The 21,451-nt window shown below is 42.6% G+C and overlaps 1 protein-coding gene across 3 annotated transcripts in view; it reads right to left on the reverse strand.

The window, feature by feature from the left end:
• dok1a (docking protein 1a) overlaps positions 1–1,187 on the reverse strand; it is a 29,574-nt gene extending 28,387 nt beyond the window's left edge. For 2 of the 3 annotated variants that reach the window (XM_030435493.1, XM_030435476.1), the window contains exons 1-2: positions 1,069–1,187; positions 47–125 (exon numbers count right to left, since the gene is read on the reverse strand). In XM_030435493.1, coding sequence (XP_030291353.1) covers positions 47–125; positions 1,069–1,125 — 136 coding nt within the window. In that variant the 5' untranslated portion in view covers positions 1,126–1,187. Of the gene's footprint in view, positions 1–46; positions 126–1,068 lie in introns of those variants that run through there. The other variant, XM_030435485.1, reaches the window with a different exon arrangement.
• Positions 1,188–21,451: the final 20,264 nt, after the last annotated feature.

The raw sequence follows: 21,451 nt of genomic DNA on the forward strand, positions 1-21,451 counted from the left end.
ACCACAGTTGGATAAATGGTGATAGAAGTAGAAAACATTGCTGTACCTGCCATATCCTGGATCTCCACTCGACCCACTCCCATGCTACTGTGGGGAAACAGAGACAACAGCACTGGCTTCCATTTCTGACAAGAGGCAGAGAGAGATGGTTAATGACAGAGAAAGTACAAGTTAGTGATGACAGGTCAGAATAATACCATCGAACGAAACTATTTCACCTCACCAACATGTAAATACATCTACGTCACATAGCTTAAATGGTATGGTAAAGCAGATTACATCATTTACCACATGCACAATCCGCCTCACTGTCAGTTTCAACTGTCCCACACATGACAGAAAGATAAGCATGAGTCACATCCTCTCTGTTTTCCATATAAAAAGTCTAGAGGACAGTCACAGGGTAAAAAATCACCATGATGTTCCATGTGATGCATCGAAACTGATTATTTACTGCACTGTGGCAGTGATCTGACAGGGATCCTGTGGGCTGATATATGCAAGATATGCTATTTCTGTACCAGTTTCAGGTTAAAGGTGTGATGGTTTAGGTTAAGGTTATGGTTCATTCAATGAAGTGAACACTGCAGTGATACCACACAGCATGAGTGTGTGCAATCTGTCAGAGCTGCACAGGAATGTGCAGCATGGAAATTGTGTTGTGTTTCAACTTGTTCATTTGATTCCTGCTCTCCACACAGAAAGACTGAGAGCTTTTTCTACCAAAGCTGTGGCTCATATTTAATTCCCTCAGCTAACTGTGAAATGTGAATGAAACTGCTAAACTAATATCAATACACACGTTATCTCACCTGTTATGTACAGTCCTTAAAGTACAGAGCCATGCAGTAATATAAAATAATTTGACAGTATATTATTTTGTGTCTGTCTTTCCTAGTTACATATTTTCACTAGTGTTCCTATGAGGTTGATATAATTTCATTTTTATCACTGTAATCATAACACAAAGCAATTATTATCTGTTTTAGGAAAGAAAGGTTGTATGTTCAATCATAAATCACCACTGCTTCTGAGAAACAGCAATGTTCAAATCAGGTCTGTACTCACTTTGCCAGCTTTGTGTGGTCGAAGGTAAACCTTTCCTGTCTTGATCTGAGAGTCCATCTGGTGAGCAAACACACTTCAGTTCTGAAGGAAAGATGTACACGACTTTCTTTTTGTTCTTATGTTCTCTTTTAGTGAAAAGTGGACTTGGGGCGTGCCCACAGTGAGACATTCTTGAAATATGATCCTCACCTGATACACATACGCACAGAGAGGTGCAGCTGAGATTGCACAAGTGAGAGGGACAAAGTTCAGGACTAATCTGTTTCAGTTTTGCTTTTTTATGAACCATTTTAATTTTCATTATAGTCTTCCTATAACTTCACAGGAAAAAGACATGACACTACAAGGACATAGCTATGACGTAGACAAGACAATGGTTTTCATAATGACATTTACTGTATATACATCTATACTTATTTCTATATATAAACATCAATGAACAGAGTAAGAGATTTTATTGTTTAATAAAAGAAGTTAATCATAGTTAACACAAACACACAAACGCACAAACGCACACACACTATCTTTTCATGTCAAAGTTGGCTGTTAAAGTGAAACACTTGCCAAAATGCAACTTAGGCTTTTTTTTGGTGAATTTATGAGTCAAACCTTCGTGTGAAAACATAATTACAACGAAAGAGGTACTTTTAAGACTTACCGTATTTTCTTTTTCGGGTGGAACTCATTTTCAATGGGAGTGCTTGGGGCACTTTAGCGATAGCATCAAAATGGCCATTTTCAAAACACTAAAAAGGCTCAACACATGAAACATGAAACTTTGCTCGTAGTATCACCAAGGTTCTTCTTCAGAACCGGTGCCCAGTGAGTTGATTCCTCGGAATCGTTAGCATACCTGCTTAACGATTCCACTTATCGCTTCCGCTCGTTGCAAATGCGTCATGACGTCACACACGCGCTGCGTTGTTTTGGTTCAGAGCGCAGCAAACATGGCGTAGAGGCAGAAGCGCTTTAAAGTTTAGTTATATTTCACACGAAAAGACGACAATACGGTCACTTGCAACACTTGTAAAGATTCCATTTCATCAAAGGGGGAAACTACCTCCAGTATGCAGAAACTTTTGGCCACACAGCAATTCATTTGCAGGACTGTTGCATGTTGATAGACTACTACTTAGCGACGCAAGTGAGACAAGCAGCAGTAGAGCTGATGGGACGCCATCTGTTATTAATGCCGAAGGTAACTTTAAACTCTCCAGGCAGACTGGGCTCTGTCTACTTAGTTAATGTGAGCGCCATTTCATTGTGTCAACTTTTACTACACAAATAATCTCCATTGTCATTGTTGTGCACCTCTAGCTACTCCGTTCACAGAGGCAGGGTTACTCGGCACTTGACAATTTGTCAAGGCACACACTAGTGTAGAGTTTAGATTCTCTGCCCGAGCCTGACCTGAACCTCGGGCTTGTTTGTGTTTGTGTCGCTGCGTGGGGTACATGTGAGTAGTCCTCATGCTGAAAACGTGACTTGTGGCATACGTGACATCACTCCCCGAGACGCAAGAAGAAAGCGAAAATATGACAACAACTCATAATTACAGTTAATGTGACGGGCTAGGGTCAGGCTTGATTTTTTGGGCCCGACCTAAGCTCTACACTAGCATGCCATGGCATACTGGTTGAGAAACACTGCCCTAGGCTATTGATCCCTGCACTTTACTTTGAGAAGTAGCTCACCTACTTTTAGGTTTGTTCTGAGGTTTCTACACATAATGTGTGTATACTCTGCTGCGTCTTCTGATCAGATATTAACCCTCTGGGGTCTGGGGTATAATTTACCAGTTTTGACTATTTTTGATTTTACCGATATACTTCACCTTAAAAACTATTTACCTTGCCTTGTTTGGTGTCATTATTTTCACCACAACCTCACATGTGTGACTGTACAGTTATTTCTTCATTTTGACATACTGTATTAACACAATGGACCTAAAATCACAAAAAAACGCAAAATCAGAGTAAGAAAAAGTAAGTTTTTTTACTGTGAAAACCACAAATATGCTCAACTAACCATTTTTATTACTTATGCAAATATAAATTGTTTGCTAAATTTGTGCAGACGTTTTTTGAAATTTACAAAGTTATATGTAACTATTTACATTTAAATGCAAGCAATGCCTCAGGCTCAGGTCTGCCTGAGCTCCTCCAGCTCAGTGAAAAGCTGCACTGCCTGCTCCACTTCAGCAGTCTCCTCATTGTTTTGACTCGACTCCACTACACACTAAACACACTACACTAAACACTACATAACACACTAACTATGCACTCCAAACACACTAAATGTCACAAATCTCTCAACTCTCAAAACTCGCGATCTCTGTCGCTGCCTCTGTGACCAGCACTGCTGCTTTCACTTTTCCACCCCGTCCCTTCTAAATCTTCCCCCCTGCCCTCAGCAACCAAATCACGGGATTTGACATGTAATTTTATGATTGGCTGGTGTGGTGCCTTTTTCCACCAATAGGAACGTGTTTTTTTGCTTGCATAATACATACATAATATATCGTAAATCCTGTTTTACTTGGCCTATCAACACGATTTAAAAACTGGAATATAGTTTGAAGGTTGCTCGAACATATAAAGTTCCAAAGATGTCGACACCATCAGGCCTCAATGACTATCGACCAGTGGCCCTAACATCTTACGTGATGAAGGTGCTGGAGAGACTGGTTTTGGCCAACCTGAGGCCGCAGGTGAGAGCCCTGCTAGACCCTCTGCAATTTGCCTACCAGCCCCACTTGGGAGTTGATGACACTGTCATCTACCTGCCGCAACGAGCCCATTCGCACCTGGATGGTGGAGGAGGTACTGTGAGAATCACATTCTTTGATTTCTCCAGTGCTTTTAACACCATTCAGCCACTGCTACTGGGGGAGAAGCTGCAGGTGATGGGTGTAGATGACACAATGATCTCCTGGATTACTGACTACCTGACAGGCAGGCCACAGTTTGTCCGTATGGGCAGTGTTCTGTCTAATGCGGTGGTCAGTGATACAGGAGCGCCACAGGGGACTGTACTGTCTCCTTTCCTGTTCACCTTATACACCACTGACTTTTAGTACAACACTGGGTCGTGTCACCTGCAGAAGTTTTCTGATGACTCGGCTGTTGTTGGGTGTATAAGTGAGGGACAGGAGGAGAAGTACAGGGCACTGGTGGACAATATTGTGGAGTGGACTGGACAGAATCACCTGCAGCTAAACATCAGCAAGACCAGAGAGATGGTGATAGATTTCAGGAAGAAAAGGAAGTCGGCTTTCCAACCACTGCGCATTCTTGGAAAGGATGTGGAGGCGGTGGAGGATTATATGTACCTTGGTTTTACCATCAACCACAGACTGGACTGGAGAGCTAACACTAAAGCTGTTTACAAGAAGGGGATGAGCAGACTTTACTTCCTGAGGAAGCTGAGATCCTTCAACTTGTGCAGCAAGATGTTGGAGATCTTTTATCAGTCTGTGGTGGCCAGTGTATTTTTCTTTGCTGTGGTTTGTTGGGGAAGCAGCATCAGAGCCAGCGACACCAACAGACTCAACAAACTGATCAGGAAGGCTGGCTCTGGGATTGGCTGCAAACAGGACACTCTGGAGGCTGTGGTTGAGAGGAGGACACTGAACAAACTGTTATCCATCATGGATAATCCTCTCCACCCTCTCCAACTCACACTGGTCAGACAGCGGAGCACCTTCTCCGGAAGGCTGCTTCATCTTCACTGTCGTAGCAACAGATACAGGAAATCTTTCCTGCCACAAGCCATCACTTTATACAACAACTCTCTCACCTCTGCCTGACAGAGAACTCTGGTCTCTCTACTGTTTGTATATATTATTGTGGTTTATAATATATTTTGCATATTTTGTTTTGTTGTATATATTGTTATTGTTTATTGTTTATAGCACACTGTGCATTGTATATATACACTATGTATATATTGCCTTCTATTTATGTTATGTACACAGTGTTTTATTTACGAACCCACTACTGCTGTAACAAAATAATTTCCCTGTCTGGGATCATTAAAGTAATTCCATCTATCTATCTATCTATCTATCTATCTATCTATCTATCTATCTATCTATCTATCTAGCTATCTAGCTATCTATCTATCTAAAGTCAGAACCGAGACTCACAGAGGCTCCGTCTCGCTGCTATGTCATCTTAAATTGGTCATGTGATTTGGACACGCCGGCGCGTCAATCGACCTCAGAGGATTAAAGGGAGACAATACAAACAAACAAAGTCGTACTTATTCCCTCACCCAATGAGAATCGATAAAAGAATCGATAAGAGAATCGATAAGGAATCGGATCGATAAGCAATATCGATAATGGAATCCGCATTGTTAAATTCTTATCAATTCCCATCCCTAGTCTCTACACATGAACACGAGCATTGAGAACATTGTTTGTGTACGCAGAGTTTACTAAAAAGAAAGTTTCTGGACAACTCACCTTAGCAGATGTTTCCTCTGCTCACCACCATTCTACCAGTGAGAAGTGTCGAATTCTGAATGCAACGTCACATGGAGGACAGTTAAGGTGGACCGCTCCTAAAGCTTAGTTTCACGTGAGATTTCGCTGGATAGTTGTTGCTGGAAGACAGTAGTGTTCCAGCTTAACTCTCCTCCAAGTTACATCGCATTCGGAAATCGACACTTCTCAGCTGCCATGACGGCAGCGAGCGGAACAAGCTACTGCTAAGGTGAGTTGTTCAAATCTTTCTTTTAAACAAACTCTGTGTACACAAACAATGTTCTCAATGCTCGTGTTCATGTGTAGAGACCCTGGTGATACTACGAGCAAAGTTTCATGTTGTGTCGAGCCTTCTTAGTGTTTTGAAAATAGCCATTTTGATGCTATCACTAAAGTGTCCCAAGCACTCCCATTGAAAATGAGGTCGCCCCGAAAACGAAAATACGGTAAATCTTAAAAGTGCCTCTTTTGTCGTAATTATGCTTTTACACGAAGGTTTGATTCATATACATTCAAAAAATAGTTGCATTTTGGCGAGAGTTTCACCTTAAAGCTTGTGTGCTCAGCCTCAGTAGGGAATTGTAGTTGAATAGAAATTCCGTACCATACATTAAAAAGTAAAACAGTACTATACAATGAAAGGCTGATTTTGAGCATGAATTATCCATAATGACACCAGGTTATCAAAGAGGCTTCAGTACTAAATATAATGAGGTTGTGAGTTTGCATTCAAAGGAACAGAATCTGCTTCATCATCGATTCTTCCTCTTTTCCAAGCAGATTTCTTCTCAGCAGTTGCTGTGGAAGATGAGGACTAAAGAACATACTGTACGTCAATCATACTAATTGTACACTCTATTGTAATTCAATACAAAATCTGCTGTAATAAATACTCCCTCCCTGAACTGCCTTACTTATTGTTATCAACACAGTGTTGTTGGGCCTCATGCCCTCATGCACATGTCTCAAACAAAGAGACCAAGAGAGGCCTGTAGTTGAAACCAGAAGCCTAACTACTAGGGCCTCACACGAGGAACTACCAAACAAAGAACAGGGAAAAATGCCGACCAGGTGTGAAAAACGTGACCAGATTGACCTGCCCCCAGACGTCACCCGGGTCCCTATTGGCTGTGAGCCCGGAAGCTTCACCAGGATCTCAATGACGTCACTCCCACGTTAAAAGGTCACGCAGCCCTCCTGCTCTTTCTACTCAGGCAGCGTCCTTTGTGAAGAGACTTCGGTTTCACGCAACTGCTGCCATAAGGGTACAACTCCGAGAAACGTTTTTCATTTTCCCCCCACTTTTGCTTGAGCTCCTTACTACCTGCAGAAGGAAGAAAAGAATCTTCAGAAGGAACGAAACCATCCCTTTCATCGAGTCAACATATCGCTGTGGACAGCCTGCCATCAGTTGTTAGGATGCTAAAGCTGATTCCGTGCCCGCGCTCCTGAACGAGTTGGAGCTTCGGGTCAGACGTACCCCACTCTACCTCAACAAGCGGCATCCAAAGTAAGAGGCTTTTGTTTGGGCAGAAACAGATAGTATATAGCGTGTTTTTCTTTGTTGTGCTTTTTGTTTTATTGTGAAAGGACCGCCGAGTCCGATTTGTGGTTACCCGTACTGTGTGCTAACTGTGTTTGCTATGCTCGCTAGGAGCTCATTCAGGCTAATCCAGCCTGTACGGTCTTGCCGCTGCCGTGTGTGACTACAAGACGTCGTATTCCGGCTCGATCAGCGGGCGACAAACGAACCTCGATTCGCTTGCCGGCCACTGTTCGAGGGAGACACGACCGCTGTGCACCACATGGCTGTTGTGTTGTTTCTTTGTCGTCTGCTAAGCCCTGCTTAGCTTCTTCCCTCTTTTACTAACACACACACACACACACACACACACACACACACACACACACACACGAGATACACGTACTCTTTGGCAATCTGTTGTAAACTTATAGTTAACAACCCCGCTATAACATAAGACGTGTGTCCAGCATATTCCCTTTATTGACTGTAAAGACGGACTTCCCCGGTAGTCTCTCCAACGAGACTTCCCAAGTCACGCCCACCAATTTGTAGTCCGATGAACGTGACTTTCCAAGCCACGTTCAGCCATCTTTGTAGTCTTTATTGGGGACTTCCTGCCACACACACACACACACACACACACACACACACGCCTCCACCCAGGTATCTGTTTGGCTTGCTTATGTTTTGATGTTGCTAGCTTTGTGAAGGAGCTAACCTGTTTCTCTCCCTCCTAGATGGCAGATTTCCCCGTTCCACCAATAGCAGGACCTCCCGGATGTCTGAGTCTGACTCCTGACTGTGCCGAAGCTCCTCAAGAGACAGCACTGGGAGTGTGTCTTGTCGTGAGGGCACCATCTGAGGAAGAACCTAGAGAAACTGTACTGCTTGACACTCCGTGGCATTTCCCAATCAGTGTGAGCTTCAGAGATGGACTAAACATCAGAGGAGCCCTGACTTCCAGCTTGGCCTGACTCATTTATCTAAAGACACTGAACCCAGCACCGAAAAACGTCCTGTACTCAATCCTCCTTTGTTCCCTCAGCCTCAGCCAAAAGATCCTCATACGCTCACTCATCAGTCTTTGACTCACTGACTTGGTGAAGGGGTCTCGACTCAAAGCATCTGCCACAATGTTTTTTGTCCTGGGGATATGCTTGATGTCAAATGTGTATGGGGATAGTTTGGCCACCGGCCGCTGTTCGCATGTGTTTTTGGTTTTGCCATTATGTAAGCAAATGGATTATTGTTGGTCCATACTGTAAAAGACTGGCCTTTTAACCAATGACTAAATTCTTTACAAACACTCCACTTGAGTGCTAAAAATTCTAGACGATGAGCAGGATATCTTTTTTGTGAGCCAGTGAGAGTCTTGCTTGCAAAGGCAATCGGACGAGCCCTGGCTCCACCCTCCGGAATCTGAGACAAGAATGCCCCAAGACAGTTGAGTGAGGTGTTGATGGACAGGATTAGCGGTTTGGAGAATCTGGGTGAGCGAGGACTGCATGGCGTGCAGCCATCGTCTTCCATTAAGTCTTTCTCTGTCATTTTGACAATCACCTCCACTTTACCTGGGTTGACAACTATCCTATCGACATCAATAATGTGACTGAGAAATTTCACAGACCATCGCAGCAGGTGGCACTTTTTTGGGCTTAACTCCAAATTATGTTTTCTCAGCCTCTGAAAAACAACCTCCAGCCTATTGAGGACTTCCTGTTCTGATGGGGCAAAGATCAGGAGGTCATCGAGATAGCATTTTTTTTGCTAGCTGCTAGCTGCTGAAGTTTAGGTCCCCAAAAATGCTTAGCATCACTCTCATAAAGGATGTGGTACTATTACAATGGCCCTGTTGCATTCTGTTATATTCATGTAAGCCCAGCGGTGTTGTGAAGGTAGTGTATTTCTTGTCTTCTTCATGCATGGACAGGTTATAAAACCATGATGTCAAATCCATAGTACTGAAGACAGAGTTCCCGCTGAGGACAGCCAAACAGTCTGCTTGATGAGGCAGAGGGTGGGCATCTTTAATAGTCCTTGTAGTCAGCCACCGGAAGTCTGTACATATCCTGAGGTCACCATTCTTTTTCCGAACCATCACAAGAGGGGAAGCAAATTCACTCACTGATTTTCAGATGATTCCCTGCTCTTCCATATCAGTGAGGATCTGGCGCAGTTTTTGATAATGAGCTGGAGGCACTCTGCGGAGGCGGAAGGGGCGGTCGTCCGTGAGCCGAATTCTATGCATGAAGCCCTTGGCTTCTCCACAGTCTAGACGGTGTTTTGAGAACACGTCCTGATATTGTTCCAGCATTTCCACCAGCTGATTCTTGGTAGGGGGGCTCACTTGGCAAGCATCAATGTCAACGTCTCCCAAGCCAAGGTTCTTCAGTCTCTGTTTCGGGCACAGACTTTTTGAAGGACAGGGACAAAAAGAAAAAAAAGGGCACATACAGCGCGTTCTCGCCACTGAAGAGGGCACTAAGTTCTGTGTGTTGCCGAGGGCACTTTAGACATGTTTATATGTTATACAAATGGCAAATTATATAGCCTTAAAACAGACTAACTAGACATACTACTCAAGTTAATTTGTAGTTAGGATCAGCATCCACGAGAACTGTGTAGATTCAACATTGGACTGTGAAGAACACACAGAGACATGGATGTATGTAGGAAATAAAACCCTAGGGGGTCTGGGGGTCCTCCCCCAGAACATTTTCAATTAAATAGATACCATTTCCTGCATTCTAGTGCATTGTAACACCATAATAGCACCAGATAATCCAAACTGGTTCTGTGAAATATAGTTCTGGCTCAATATAGATCAAAAAGGGGCCCAACATAAAAGTCATTGCAACAGTAATGTTTCATAGTATTTCTTGATCTTAATAGTCTTCTGGAGTTTAGTGTGTTTTCTTCACCCAATAGGGCTCTGTGATAAAAACACAGGGAACAATACACATTTAAAATATTTATTTGACACCTCAAAAGAAACAAACTATGATGAAGCATGGACATACAGTGGCTTGCAAAAGTATTCAACCCCCTTGAACTTTTCCACATTTTGTCATGTTACAACCACAAATGTAAATGTATTTTAATGGGGTTTTATGTGATAGACCAACACAAAGTGGTGCATAATTGTGACGTGGAAGGAAAATGATACATGGTTTTTAAACATTTTTAAAAATAAAAAACAGAAAAGTGTGGTGTGCAAAAGTATTCACCCCCTGAGTCAATACTTTGTAGAACCACCTTTCCCTGCAATGACAGCTGCAAGTCTTTCGGGGTAAGTCTCTACCAGCGATGCACATATAGAGACTGAAATATTTGCCCATTCCTTCTTGCAAAATAGCTCAAATTTAGTCTGATTGGATGGAGAGTGTCTGTGAACAGCAATTTTCAAGTCTTGCCAAAGATTCTCACTTGGATTTAGGTCTGGACTTTGACTGGGCCATTCTAACACATGAATATGCTTCGATCTAAACCATTCCATTGTAGCTCTGGCTGTATGTTTAGGCTCGTTGTCCTGCTGGAAGGTGAACCTCGGCCCCAGTCTCAAGTCTATTGCAGACTCTGACAGGTTTTCTTCCAAGATTGTCCTGTATTTGGCTCCATCCATCTTCCCATCCCATGGATTGAACAGTGCTCTGCGAGATGTTCAAAGCTTGGGATATTTTTTCATATCCTAACCATGCTTTAAACTTCTCCAAAACTTTATCCCTGACCTGTCCGGTGTGTTCCTTGGGGTTCATGATGCTGTTTGTTCAACAATGTTCTCTAGCAAACCTCTGAGGCATTCACAGATCAGCTGTATTTACACTGAGATTAGATTACACACAGGTGGACTCCATTTACTAATTAGGTGACTTCTGAAGGCAATCGGTTGCACTGGATTTTATTTAAGTGTATCAGAGTAAAGTGGGGTGAATACTTTTGCACACCACACTTTTCAGTTTTCTATTTTTAAAAATGTTTGAAAACCTTGTATCATTTTCATTCCACTTCACAATTATGCACCACTTTGTGTTGGTCTATCACATGAAATCCCATTAATATACAATTACGTTTGTGGTTGTAACATGACAAAATGTGGAAAAGTTCGAGGGGGGTGAATACTTTTGCAAGCCACTGTATATGTTTCCAACTGAGCTGGGCACTTAAAAAGGCATTTTAAAGAAAAGCATTTTTAAAAATTAAAATAGAATAAAAAATCCCAAATGCTTAGCCTGGCAGGGGGTTAACTTAAACCTGGCGAAAACCCTGATATGCAATGCTAACCCCACTTTTAATTTTACTGACTAGCTTTAAAAAGCTATTCCTGCAAGACTTAGCTAGGCTAGCTCCTCAGCCTAGGCTTAAACATGTGATAGGCATCTTTACCTAATAATAGCACTTCCAGGCTACATACACTAGTATTTAGTAATGCAAAATTGGTAACTTAATAGACAGCTTGCTATATTAGCTACCTACCTCACACAGCAGTAGGATGCCGGGTTGCACCTCAGTCAGTATTAAGTCCCCACTGACATGTGACCATTTGAGAGAGAGTGTGTCTAAAACTGAATACTTAAATGGATGGAATGGACTTATTTTAGCAACGGGAATGTGTTCTTAAAACTTAAGTTACCATCTATCTAGCTGCTATCAATTTATTCCATCATTTACCAAATACAATGAATCTAACTGACCTAGCCTAAAATGTAAATTGAAAATAAAATCTAGAAAGTGTATTAGCCTATCAGCCTTTTGCAAAAAATAAATAAATAAATAAATAAAAAACAGAAAACATGGGCTAATGGCCATACAAAGTGTATTGAACATAAACAGGGTTTACCTTGTTGAGACCATAAAATGACTCTGGGAAAGCTTGCATGCCTTAATTGGAATCAATATTCTCCATCCAATGGCAGCAGTTTAGTGTGTTTTTCCACCCAAGAGAGGAGTTGTGTTTTACCAACCATGAGGGCAATTAAGCACACGTTTATACCACCCAAGACTAGAGGGCAGGTTATCATGTTTTGCCAACCGGGAGTGCGCTTAAACTTGTTTTAACCACCCAAGAAAGCAATTAAGTGTTTTATTTTCACCTAAGAGGGCAGTTTAGTGTGTTTTGCCAATGAGGAGGGCACTTAAAGACACCCTTTTGTCACCCAAGTAGACAGTTTATAATGTTTTAACCAGCCAAGAGGGCAGTTTAGTGTGTTTTGCCAACCAGGAGGGCACTTTAGCATGCGTTTTTGCCTCCCAAGAAGGCACTTTAGCACACGTTTTTGCCTCCCAAGAGGGCACTTTAGCACATATTTTTGCCTCCCAAGAGGGCACATTAGCACGCGTTTTTGCCACCCAAGAGGGCAGTTGTATTTTGCCAACCAGGTGGGCACTTTAGCATGCGTTTTTGCTTCCCAAGAGGGCACTTTAGCGCATGTTTTTGCCACCCAAGAGGGTAGTTTATCATGTTTTAACCAGCCAAGGGGGCAGTTTAGTGTGTTTTTTCCACCCAAGAGGGCAGTTTAGCACGCGATTTGGCTCCCAAGAGGGCACTTTAGCGCACATTTTTCAACAACTGGGCCACAAGGGGGGGCAACCCACTGGTTTCGGGTCAGTATTATGATCAGTGTTGCCAGTGTTGCCTTGGTTGCTTTTTGGCAAGAGTTTCACTTTAACGAGGCATTTAAGCTCATCTTAGTTCAGTAAGAGAGAGAATGTTGAATTCTGTCAAGTAAAAAAAACAAAAACATTTTTCCTTTCTTGACATTTTGTAGGTTTATTTTGTTAACTTCCTAGACTGAGTAGAAAACTTGCTGCTGAATGTATCTCCCAGCTGAAACTACAGTATGGGCTGAAATATGTGCAACTAGAAACTGAATTTGAATCATCGATATTTGAATTTGAATTGCTAAACTTGAATAATTGCATAAAAAATTTAATTTGAATCACATAATTTGAATTTGTATTGTTTAATTTGAATCATTGCATTGAAAAACTGAATCGGAATATTATATTTTGAAATTGAATTTATTAGTTTGAAAAATTCAACTCTCTATATATTTTCACATTCAGTTCTCACAATGTCAAATTCTGACATCCGGGTAGTTGAGGAAGAGCAATCGAGCGCAGATAACCAGGACTCCTCTTTGGCCAATGAGCACCTACGTTTTCACCTACATAATTTACCTTGACACTGACTGGTTGCTGGCTGGTTGCCACCTGCCACGAAACAGAGGAAGAAGTGGAGACGGAGTGACCATTAGGATGTTAATTAACAGTCCAAGACTATCCAAACTATTTCCAAAACTGTCCAAGGGTCATCTACTAGGTCGTGATATATCAGGAAATGAAGTCTGAATAGACAAAGTGGTTCAAAATGAAGGTTAGATGGTTAGAAATCTATATCAATAACGTTATCTCCCTGTAACTATGAATGCATTCGTTGTGTCATGATATTTAAAAAAAAAAAAACGTAGTAACACCAAAATATACATTTTAACAAGTTTAATTATACATTTATCAATGTCATATCATCGCACATAGTAAACCATAATTATTGCATATATTTATACAAAATTTTAATTGAGAAAATTCAGAACAAGAAAATTAACAATTAAAAGTAACTTATTTGATTATGAAACTGTCAGGCTTGGGCAGAAACTGAGGACTCAGATGCAGGAAGGCAGTAGTACAGACAGGCTTTATTTTTGATACAGTTTCTCTGTAGACAGAGTGATAACAGAACAGGCTGTGAAACACTATAGGTCCAACGGACCACACTAAAAAACACAACGTGAACAAAAGACGCTCCCGTAGGAGGAAAAGGAGATAACTACACTGATCTTAAATGAAACTAGATGTTATGAAAATTATTCAAACTTAAAGTCGCTCCCGAAGGAGGAAGGCACACAGGCTATGAAATTGTCTACTCTAAATGAGGCTGAAAAATATTAAAGAACAGAAAACACTCCGACAGGAGGAAAAACAAATGCTATGAAACTTAACTAACAACGAAACAAAATTCTGACCAAAAGGTATCCAACTCAAAATCACTCTACAACAGAGGAAAACTATATGCAAAAACAAAACTTGACAATACTTAACTTTCTCGAAATAACAAGGCTATGATCAAGGCTGTGAAATGGGCTGGACGTACTCGACGAAACGAACGAAATACTCTGGCAACGAAGACAGGGGAAGACAAAGACTATATACACATGAGGGGAGGGAGCACAGGTGGAAACAATCAGGGATCAGGGAAGACGCCAGACCGGTGACACAAGAGGAAGGGCAAGTGACCTGAAACGAGAGGAGAGTTACTTTTCAAAATAAAACATGAAATTCACAAGACAAAAAAAAACCAAGACAGGACATCCCTCACCGCGGTGTGACAGAAACATTTTATTTTAACACTTAATAATAAGTGTACTTACTGAGTCTCAAAAGCTCAACCGTCAAGAATCTAGGTGTTACTTTTGATTCTACACTCTCCTTTGATCAGCACATCAAAGAAATTACCAAGATCACCTTCTACCACCTGCACAATATAGCTAAAATTAGGTCCTTCCTGTCCACCGCGGATGCAGAGATCCTGATTCATGCCTTTGTTTCGTCTAGGCTTGATTACTGTCTTCCACGCGAGAGCACCAAAAGTCTTCAAATGGTTCAGAATGCTGCAGCCAGAGTCTTAACACGTACAAGAAAATTTTATCATATTACACCAATCTTAGCATCTCTGCACTGGCTCCCAGTACATCTAAGATCAGACTTTAAGGTGCTGCTGATGACATACAAAACTGTACACGGCCTTGCCCCGTCGTACATGTCAGATCTCATTAAACCATATATTTCAACTCGGGCATTACGCTCTCAAAATTCAGGGCTCCTGATGGTTCCCAGGATAAAGAAGAAGTCAGCTGGCTGCAGGGCTTTGTCCTATCGGGCTCCTTTCCTCTGGAATAACCTCCCAGCTGACATCAGACAATCTGACTCTGTTGACGCCTTTAAATCTAAACTCAAAACTCACTTCTTCGATTTAGCCTTTAATTAGCACTGATATCAACTGTAAGCTTCTTCAGTGGGTCGGTGTCAGTCTCAATAAGTTCCTATACTACTAGAGTTACACTGTGCTGCCGACGAGAAACAATCTGTTTATTCTGATAAATACTGCATTTCTCTAACCTTTGTTTTTGTTTTCTGTTCCCACAAGCTGCAAGCTGTGTCACTCTCTATAGCTTTCTCCTCCCCTCCTCTTCTCTCTCCTCCTTCTCTTTCTCCTCCTCTCCTCTTTCTTTCAGGCTCCCTTCTGATGGACCACGGCCCCCGGGGACCATCTACCATTTCCGGGCTCCTGCTGCCTTGAAATACTGACTGATCTGGATCGTCACACCCTGGGCTCTGCTGGATCATTGCTCTCCTCTGCTTCACTATCACCTCATATCTTTATTTCTGTAAATCTTGTGCCTCTCTCTGTCTATTACTAATTCTCTTGTGTGGCCTGCCCTCTTCCAGGTCAACATGGTGGACAGGAGGTCGTCTGGCTCGGGCTCCACTTGGTGATGCCTCGTCCTGCTCGGTCGTCTCCTGGTTCCACTAACGTTGCATAACTTGTATCAGATCTTCTGTTGATGTACCTTGTAAACTGTGAATTGTTGCTCTTTTCTGTATACGCAACATCTATTGCATGTCTGTCCATCCTGGAAGAGGGATCCCTCCTCTGTGGCTCTTCCTGAGGTTTCTTCCATTGTTTTTTTTTCCCTGTTAAAAGGTTTTTTTTTCCATCAACATGTGAAGTTTTTCCTCACTCGAATCGAGGGTCTAAGGACAGAGGATGTTGTTCACTGTACAGATTGTAAAGCCCAGGCAATGTGATTGTGATTTTGGGCTATATAAATAAAACTGATTTGATTTTGATTTGATTTGATATAATAATAATTAAAAAAAAATTATCGAAAAAGCTGGAAACGAGCTGATCTAAAACAAAACCATACAAAGAGCCTCTGCGATCACTGGTCACAGTCTCCGCAGATTACCTCCGCTCTCCTCGCACAGCTACCACACACGGGCTTGTGGCATTTCAAGTGTCCGACGTTTTGTTCAGTTTGCAGCTCTTTCGCACTGCCTCGATGTCCGTGTCTCCTGCTGCTGAGGTGGTTGCCAGGGGTGGAGTGGGAGAAAGAGCGAGAGAGACAAAGAGACAGAGAAAGGGAAATAAGGACATACAGGAACAATAATAACAAAATATCCCGACAAATAATGTTAATAGAAACATATTACAGACAGTAGCAGCATTAGAGCTGAAACTCATTTGTATTAACGGTGACTCAGTCATTATGAAATCATAAATAGAGAATTGAAAAAAAATTTTTTATCTATAGCTGTGTGAAAAAGTCTAAGAATTACAGGTCTGAATAGATATGCATTCTCATATACGTGTATGTTCACAAGTATGTATTGCCTTACTACCTACCTCGTCCGCAGCCAGCCAGCTCCACTCCTCACCAAATTCGTGACCTGAAGAAGCCAAGTAGCCTGTTTGTGACGTGGTAACACCAGGTGAACAAATTTATATGTCATGAAGGATGACTTAAAAGTCTCCAAAGATGCCTAAGGCCTACCTCCATAACTGTTAATTGAACTTATATGCAGATGTTGGAAAATTAAAATCATGAACATGAAAATCTTCAACAAAACCACAGAATAATGTACGAGAAATTCTCACAAAAAATTTGTACAACGCGTTCATATTTTTATTTTGCTCCACAACATTAACAGTGCATTGAGTTTTCACAAAGTAGTGAAAAAAAAATATTTGAAAATATAGATAAAAGCTATAATAAAGCCTTGTATAGTGCTCAGGGTCCAATATGACCCAATGTTGTATTTAAACAATTTTTCTCAGTGGCGTTGGAGTATTTCTCATATCATAACTTACATTTGCACAACAGTTGGTGCAATCCTCAAAACAATTAGTACAAACTTCAAAACCTTGTTGATAACCTGCAAAAGCATGTCACATGCTCAGAATAGAGGTCATTCCTCAAAACCAAGTATTCATATCAATGAAAGTGTGTGTGTGTAACAGAGTTAGAAATAACCTGTTATGAATTTCTACAAAATAGACATGTTTGTCTTATAAACATGTATACCATAGTTTTGGAGCCACCTGGTGGGTTAATAGCAACTGCACAGTCAGATTCCTAATTACGTGCTGTGCAGTACGTGCCTCAGTAGAGGAAAATACTCCCAAGCTGGAGGTGGGTACTTGTGCGCTATGCTACAATCAATGTTTCTGTGTTTAATGTTCTAATGGTTTTTGAAACCATGAGTAGCATGTATTTTCACTGTAAGGATTACTAGCATGTATACTGAAAGTTACAGACGTTTCTGTGCCGAAATAGTAACTTTATCAACAGTAGTTTACATGTGGCGCTAATGCTAATTAGCTAGACATGCACTTGCTAGCTTGCTCCCGGTGCAATATTTCGTTGTCATTACCTCGGATAGTAATTTTTCTACTTTTCATTACGCAGATCTGAATGTTTGCAGTTGCATAACACTGTGGATAACGACTGTGTGTTGCTGATTTTTGTACCAGGTAGGCTTTGTTAAATGTGATTTTTATATTGTCTTGATGTAAGGTTTCTGTACTATGTAGGCTTTGTTAACAAAAACCTGTTGCATTATATAGTACAAAAAAAGTTCTGTTAATTGTCAACAATGTTTTTGAGGTCTTTATTGTAAATGTGAAAGAGAAAAGCTCTCATTGTTTAGGTGCTCACTCAGTAAGAGTCTGACGACAGTCATACATATTATTACCACTATACGATCACATGTTTGTTTATACTGAAGAGTATAGAAAAAGTCTGTAATAATACTGAATTGTATTTTATATGAGTCTTTTGTAAGAGTAGAGGAAAATACTCCCGAGCTGGAGATCTGAATGTTTGCAGTTGCATAACATTGTGGATAACGACTGTGTGTTGTTTTGTACCAGTAAAAGGGAACCAGACTGAGAGCAAATCCTGTGTGGCCGTGCTGTCCTTCCTGCACCACGCAAAGACACAACCCGTTACACTGGTGCCATGACTCCGTGATTCAAGATCAGCTCGATGCAGGTTGCCGGACCGGAGGTGCAGAGTGGATTGCATGGATGGAGTTCATGGTGGAACATCTCCTGTCCTTGTGTTTGAGTTAGGTAGTTTGGTCAGGTACTCAAAGTCTCACAGTGACTGAATAAGACTCCGGTTGAACTGTTTATATTTACACCTTGAAGCCTGTATTTTGTTTTGTTTTGTAGCTTTGTTTTATTGCGTTTTTTTTCAGTGTCCTCACTGTAAAATGGCTAGCAGATTTCAGCTGAGTGATGAGTCTGATCATAGTCACTTCTCTTTTGGGAGGGGTAGAGGTGTAATGGGAGTTCATTTGCAGTCCAGTGGGTCTGTTGGGAGGGATATAGGGGCTTCGCCTGTATTGCCTGCACGAGATAGGGATTCAGGGTCGAGTCGGGATCCATCTGGATCGCCTATGGGGCAGATGTTACAGGGTGAGCCACTTCACTCAACACCCAGTGGTGAAAGTGACACGTTACACCAGTTCAGTGACATGATCTACCGGTTAGGCTCACAGATAGGGGAGTCTATTGCAGCCACACTTATGTCTGGTGGCACTATTGGTAATGTTGACCAAAGTAGTGCTCCTTCACACAGCCAGGCTGCTCAGCCTTGCAGCAATGTGAATACATTCAGTGAGAATGCACGCATTAATGTCATTGTAAAGTCTGACAGGGAACCTGTTATTTTCAGGGGTGATAATACTAACAAATACACAGTGACTGAGTGGGTTGAGTTGATGAAATCATACATCAGGAAGCAAAACTATGATGTTTCATTGCAGACTGAAGAAGTAATGGGGAGGTTAATGGGTAAAGCCAGGGATGTGGTTAAGATAGGCTTGAAGAGCAGCCCCTCACTTAGCACTTCTCGCACTCCAGATGTAATATACAACATACTGATACAGTATTTCAGTAACACATCCTCATGCCTGCCCCTACAAGACTTCTATTCAACTCTACCACATCAGAGAGAGAACCCCATTGACTATTGGATACGCCTCAACAAGGCTGCAGACATGGCTGAAGAAGGTTTAAAGCATCAGGGCAGGAACATGGAGAATATGGGAGGAAAAATTGCTAAGATGTTTGTGAAGCACTGCCCAGATCCAGAGCTCGCATCTGTGTTTAAGTACAAGCAGATACATGAATGGACAACAAAAGAAATACAGGAAAGGATAGCTGAATATCAGCGGGAGCGGGTGTCTTCTGTGAAAGTGCATATGCCTAAAACTCATGCAGCAGCACTGTTTTGCAGTGAAGCATGTACGGAGCCTCACAATACGTGCACTGTGGAGACATCCAATGCTAACTCTCTCTCTCCTTCGCCTGAATTGCCCCAGAACCAGCAGCAATCTTTCTCTCCAGTCCCTCAGAGCCAACAGCCATATGTCCATCCTCCACCACAGTACCAGAGACCCTCTCTCTCTTCTGTACCATGGAGCCAGCTGCCTCTGGGTCAACAGCAGGGCAGTGATGCTATGCTTGGCGAGATGATGTCGATGCTCAAGGAGCTTCTAACTAAAGTGCAGGTTGGAGATGGAAGGCCCCCCCTGCGGCGTGGCAGCAGACCAGTTTGGAACCAGGCCCGCCCTATCCATGAAACAAGCTGTCAAGTCTGTAAGGATGCAGACCACTCTACAGAGTCTCACTGTTGTTCTGACCGTCTCTGTTTCGCATGCTTCCAGTCTGGCCATACAAGGCGCTCATGTCCCAGAAGGACCTCAGCTCGTGACAATGTGCAGGGAAACTAAATGACCTGTGCTTTGAGGGAGGCTGTACAGGTCATGAAGAAAACTCCCATATGCATGATCCTGCAGAGCTATATAGCAACGTTAAGGATTTGGATGAATCAGAGACTGTTATTATTCAAAACACACAAAAGATCAGGAGCAGTGACAGTCTATTTTACACTCCTGTTGCAGTTGGAAACAGAGTGACTCTTACTGCCATGTTAGACAGTGGTTCGAAGGCCTGCTCTGAGTGAAGAGGCATGGAAGAAGCTGATTGAAGCTGGTGTTGTTGATCCGAGCAGTCAGGAAGTGACCAACATTGTTTTCATCGGATGTGGCGGTGTTCGCGTGAAGCCTGAATCAGTGATGGATCTCGAGATCGAAGTCTATGGATGTAGAGTGTCAGTCCCAACTTTCCTTGTGAAGAATCAACAGGATGATTTGATCGTTGGCTCAAATGTCATCAGGCATTTGGTCCGTCAGTTCAAGAAGGATGCAAGTTATTGGGAAGCCGTGTCAACATCAGGCTCAGGTAACCAAGACCTTGAACAGTTCCTCTCTCTACTTGCTGGCCTAGAACGTTGGTCTGATGACGGGGCCCCAGACAAAGTTAGCACAGTCAGATGCAACAAAGCTGTCACCCTGCCGGCTGGCAGTGAATATCTGCTGTGAGGGAAACCTCCTCAAAATGTGAAGATATCTCCAGGCAATACTGTTATGACTGAGCCGACCTCTTCTCACTCTGTGCCCAGGGGCATCATGGTTGCCAGGGTGGTGACACCTCTCTGGGGTGACAGATGGGTCCCACTGAAGATCCTTAACGTCTCAAACAGCCCTGTCACCCTGCGGAGGAACGCCAAGCTCGCTGATGTCTACACCTGCCTCACGCTGGAGGATATGGAGATCCCGGAGGTCAAGAGCTCTCACCGGGCTATTTCTGTTGAGCCTGTTAGAACATCAGCTCCAGCAGGGGATGCCAAGATTGTGCAGGAGAGGCTGGAGCGTGTTGGCCTGGGAGACCTGGACCTCGAGTCTTGTGACGTTTCGGCAGATTGGCAGAGGAAGCTGGCTGATCTGGTGATCAAATATGAGGATGTCTTCTCTCGCCATCATCTGGACTGCGGTGAGGCCAAGGGGTTTGTGCATAAGATGCGGCTCATGGATGAGAGGCCATTCCGTCTGCCCTACCGACGTGTGCCACCCGCCGAATACCTAAAGCTCCGCCAAGTTCTAAATGAGATGGAAGAGAAGGAGATAATCAGAAAGTCCGCCAGCGAGTTTGCTTCACCCCTTGTCCTTGTATGGAAAAAGAGCGGTGACTTGCGGGTGTGCACGGACTTCCGATGGCTCAACAAACGAACACTGAAAGATGCTTACCCTCTGCCGCACCAAGCTGACTGCCTGGCCGCTCTGGGTGGAAATGCATTTTTCAGTACGATGGATCTAACCTCTGGCTTTTACAACATGCCACTGCATTAGGAGGACCGCAAGTACTCTGCATTCACGACACCTATGGGTTTGTACGAGTACAACCG

This window comes from Sparus aurata, chromosome 1, assembly GCF_900880675.1.
Source record: "Sparus aurata chromosome 1, fSpaAur1.1, whole genome shotgun sequence".
Taxonomy (NCBI): domain Eukaryota; kingdom Metazoa; phylum Chordata; class Actinopteri; order Spariformes; family Sparidae; genus Sparus; species Sparus aurata.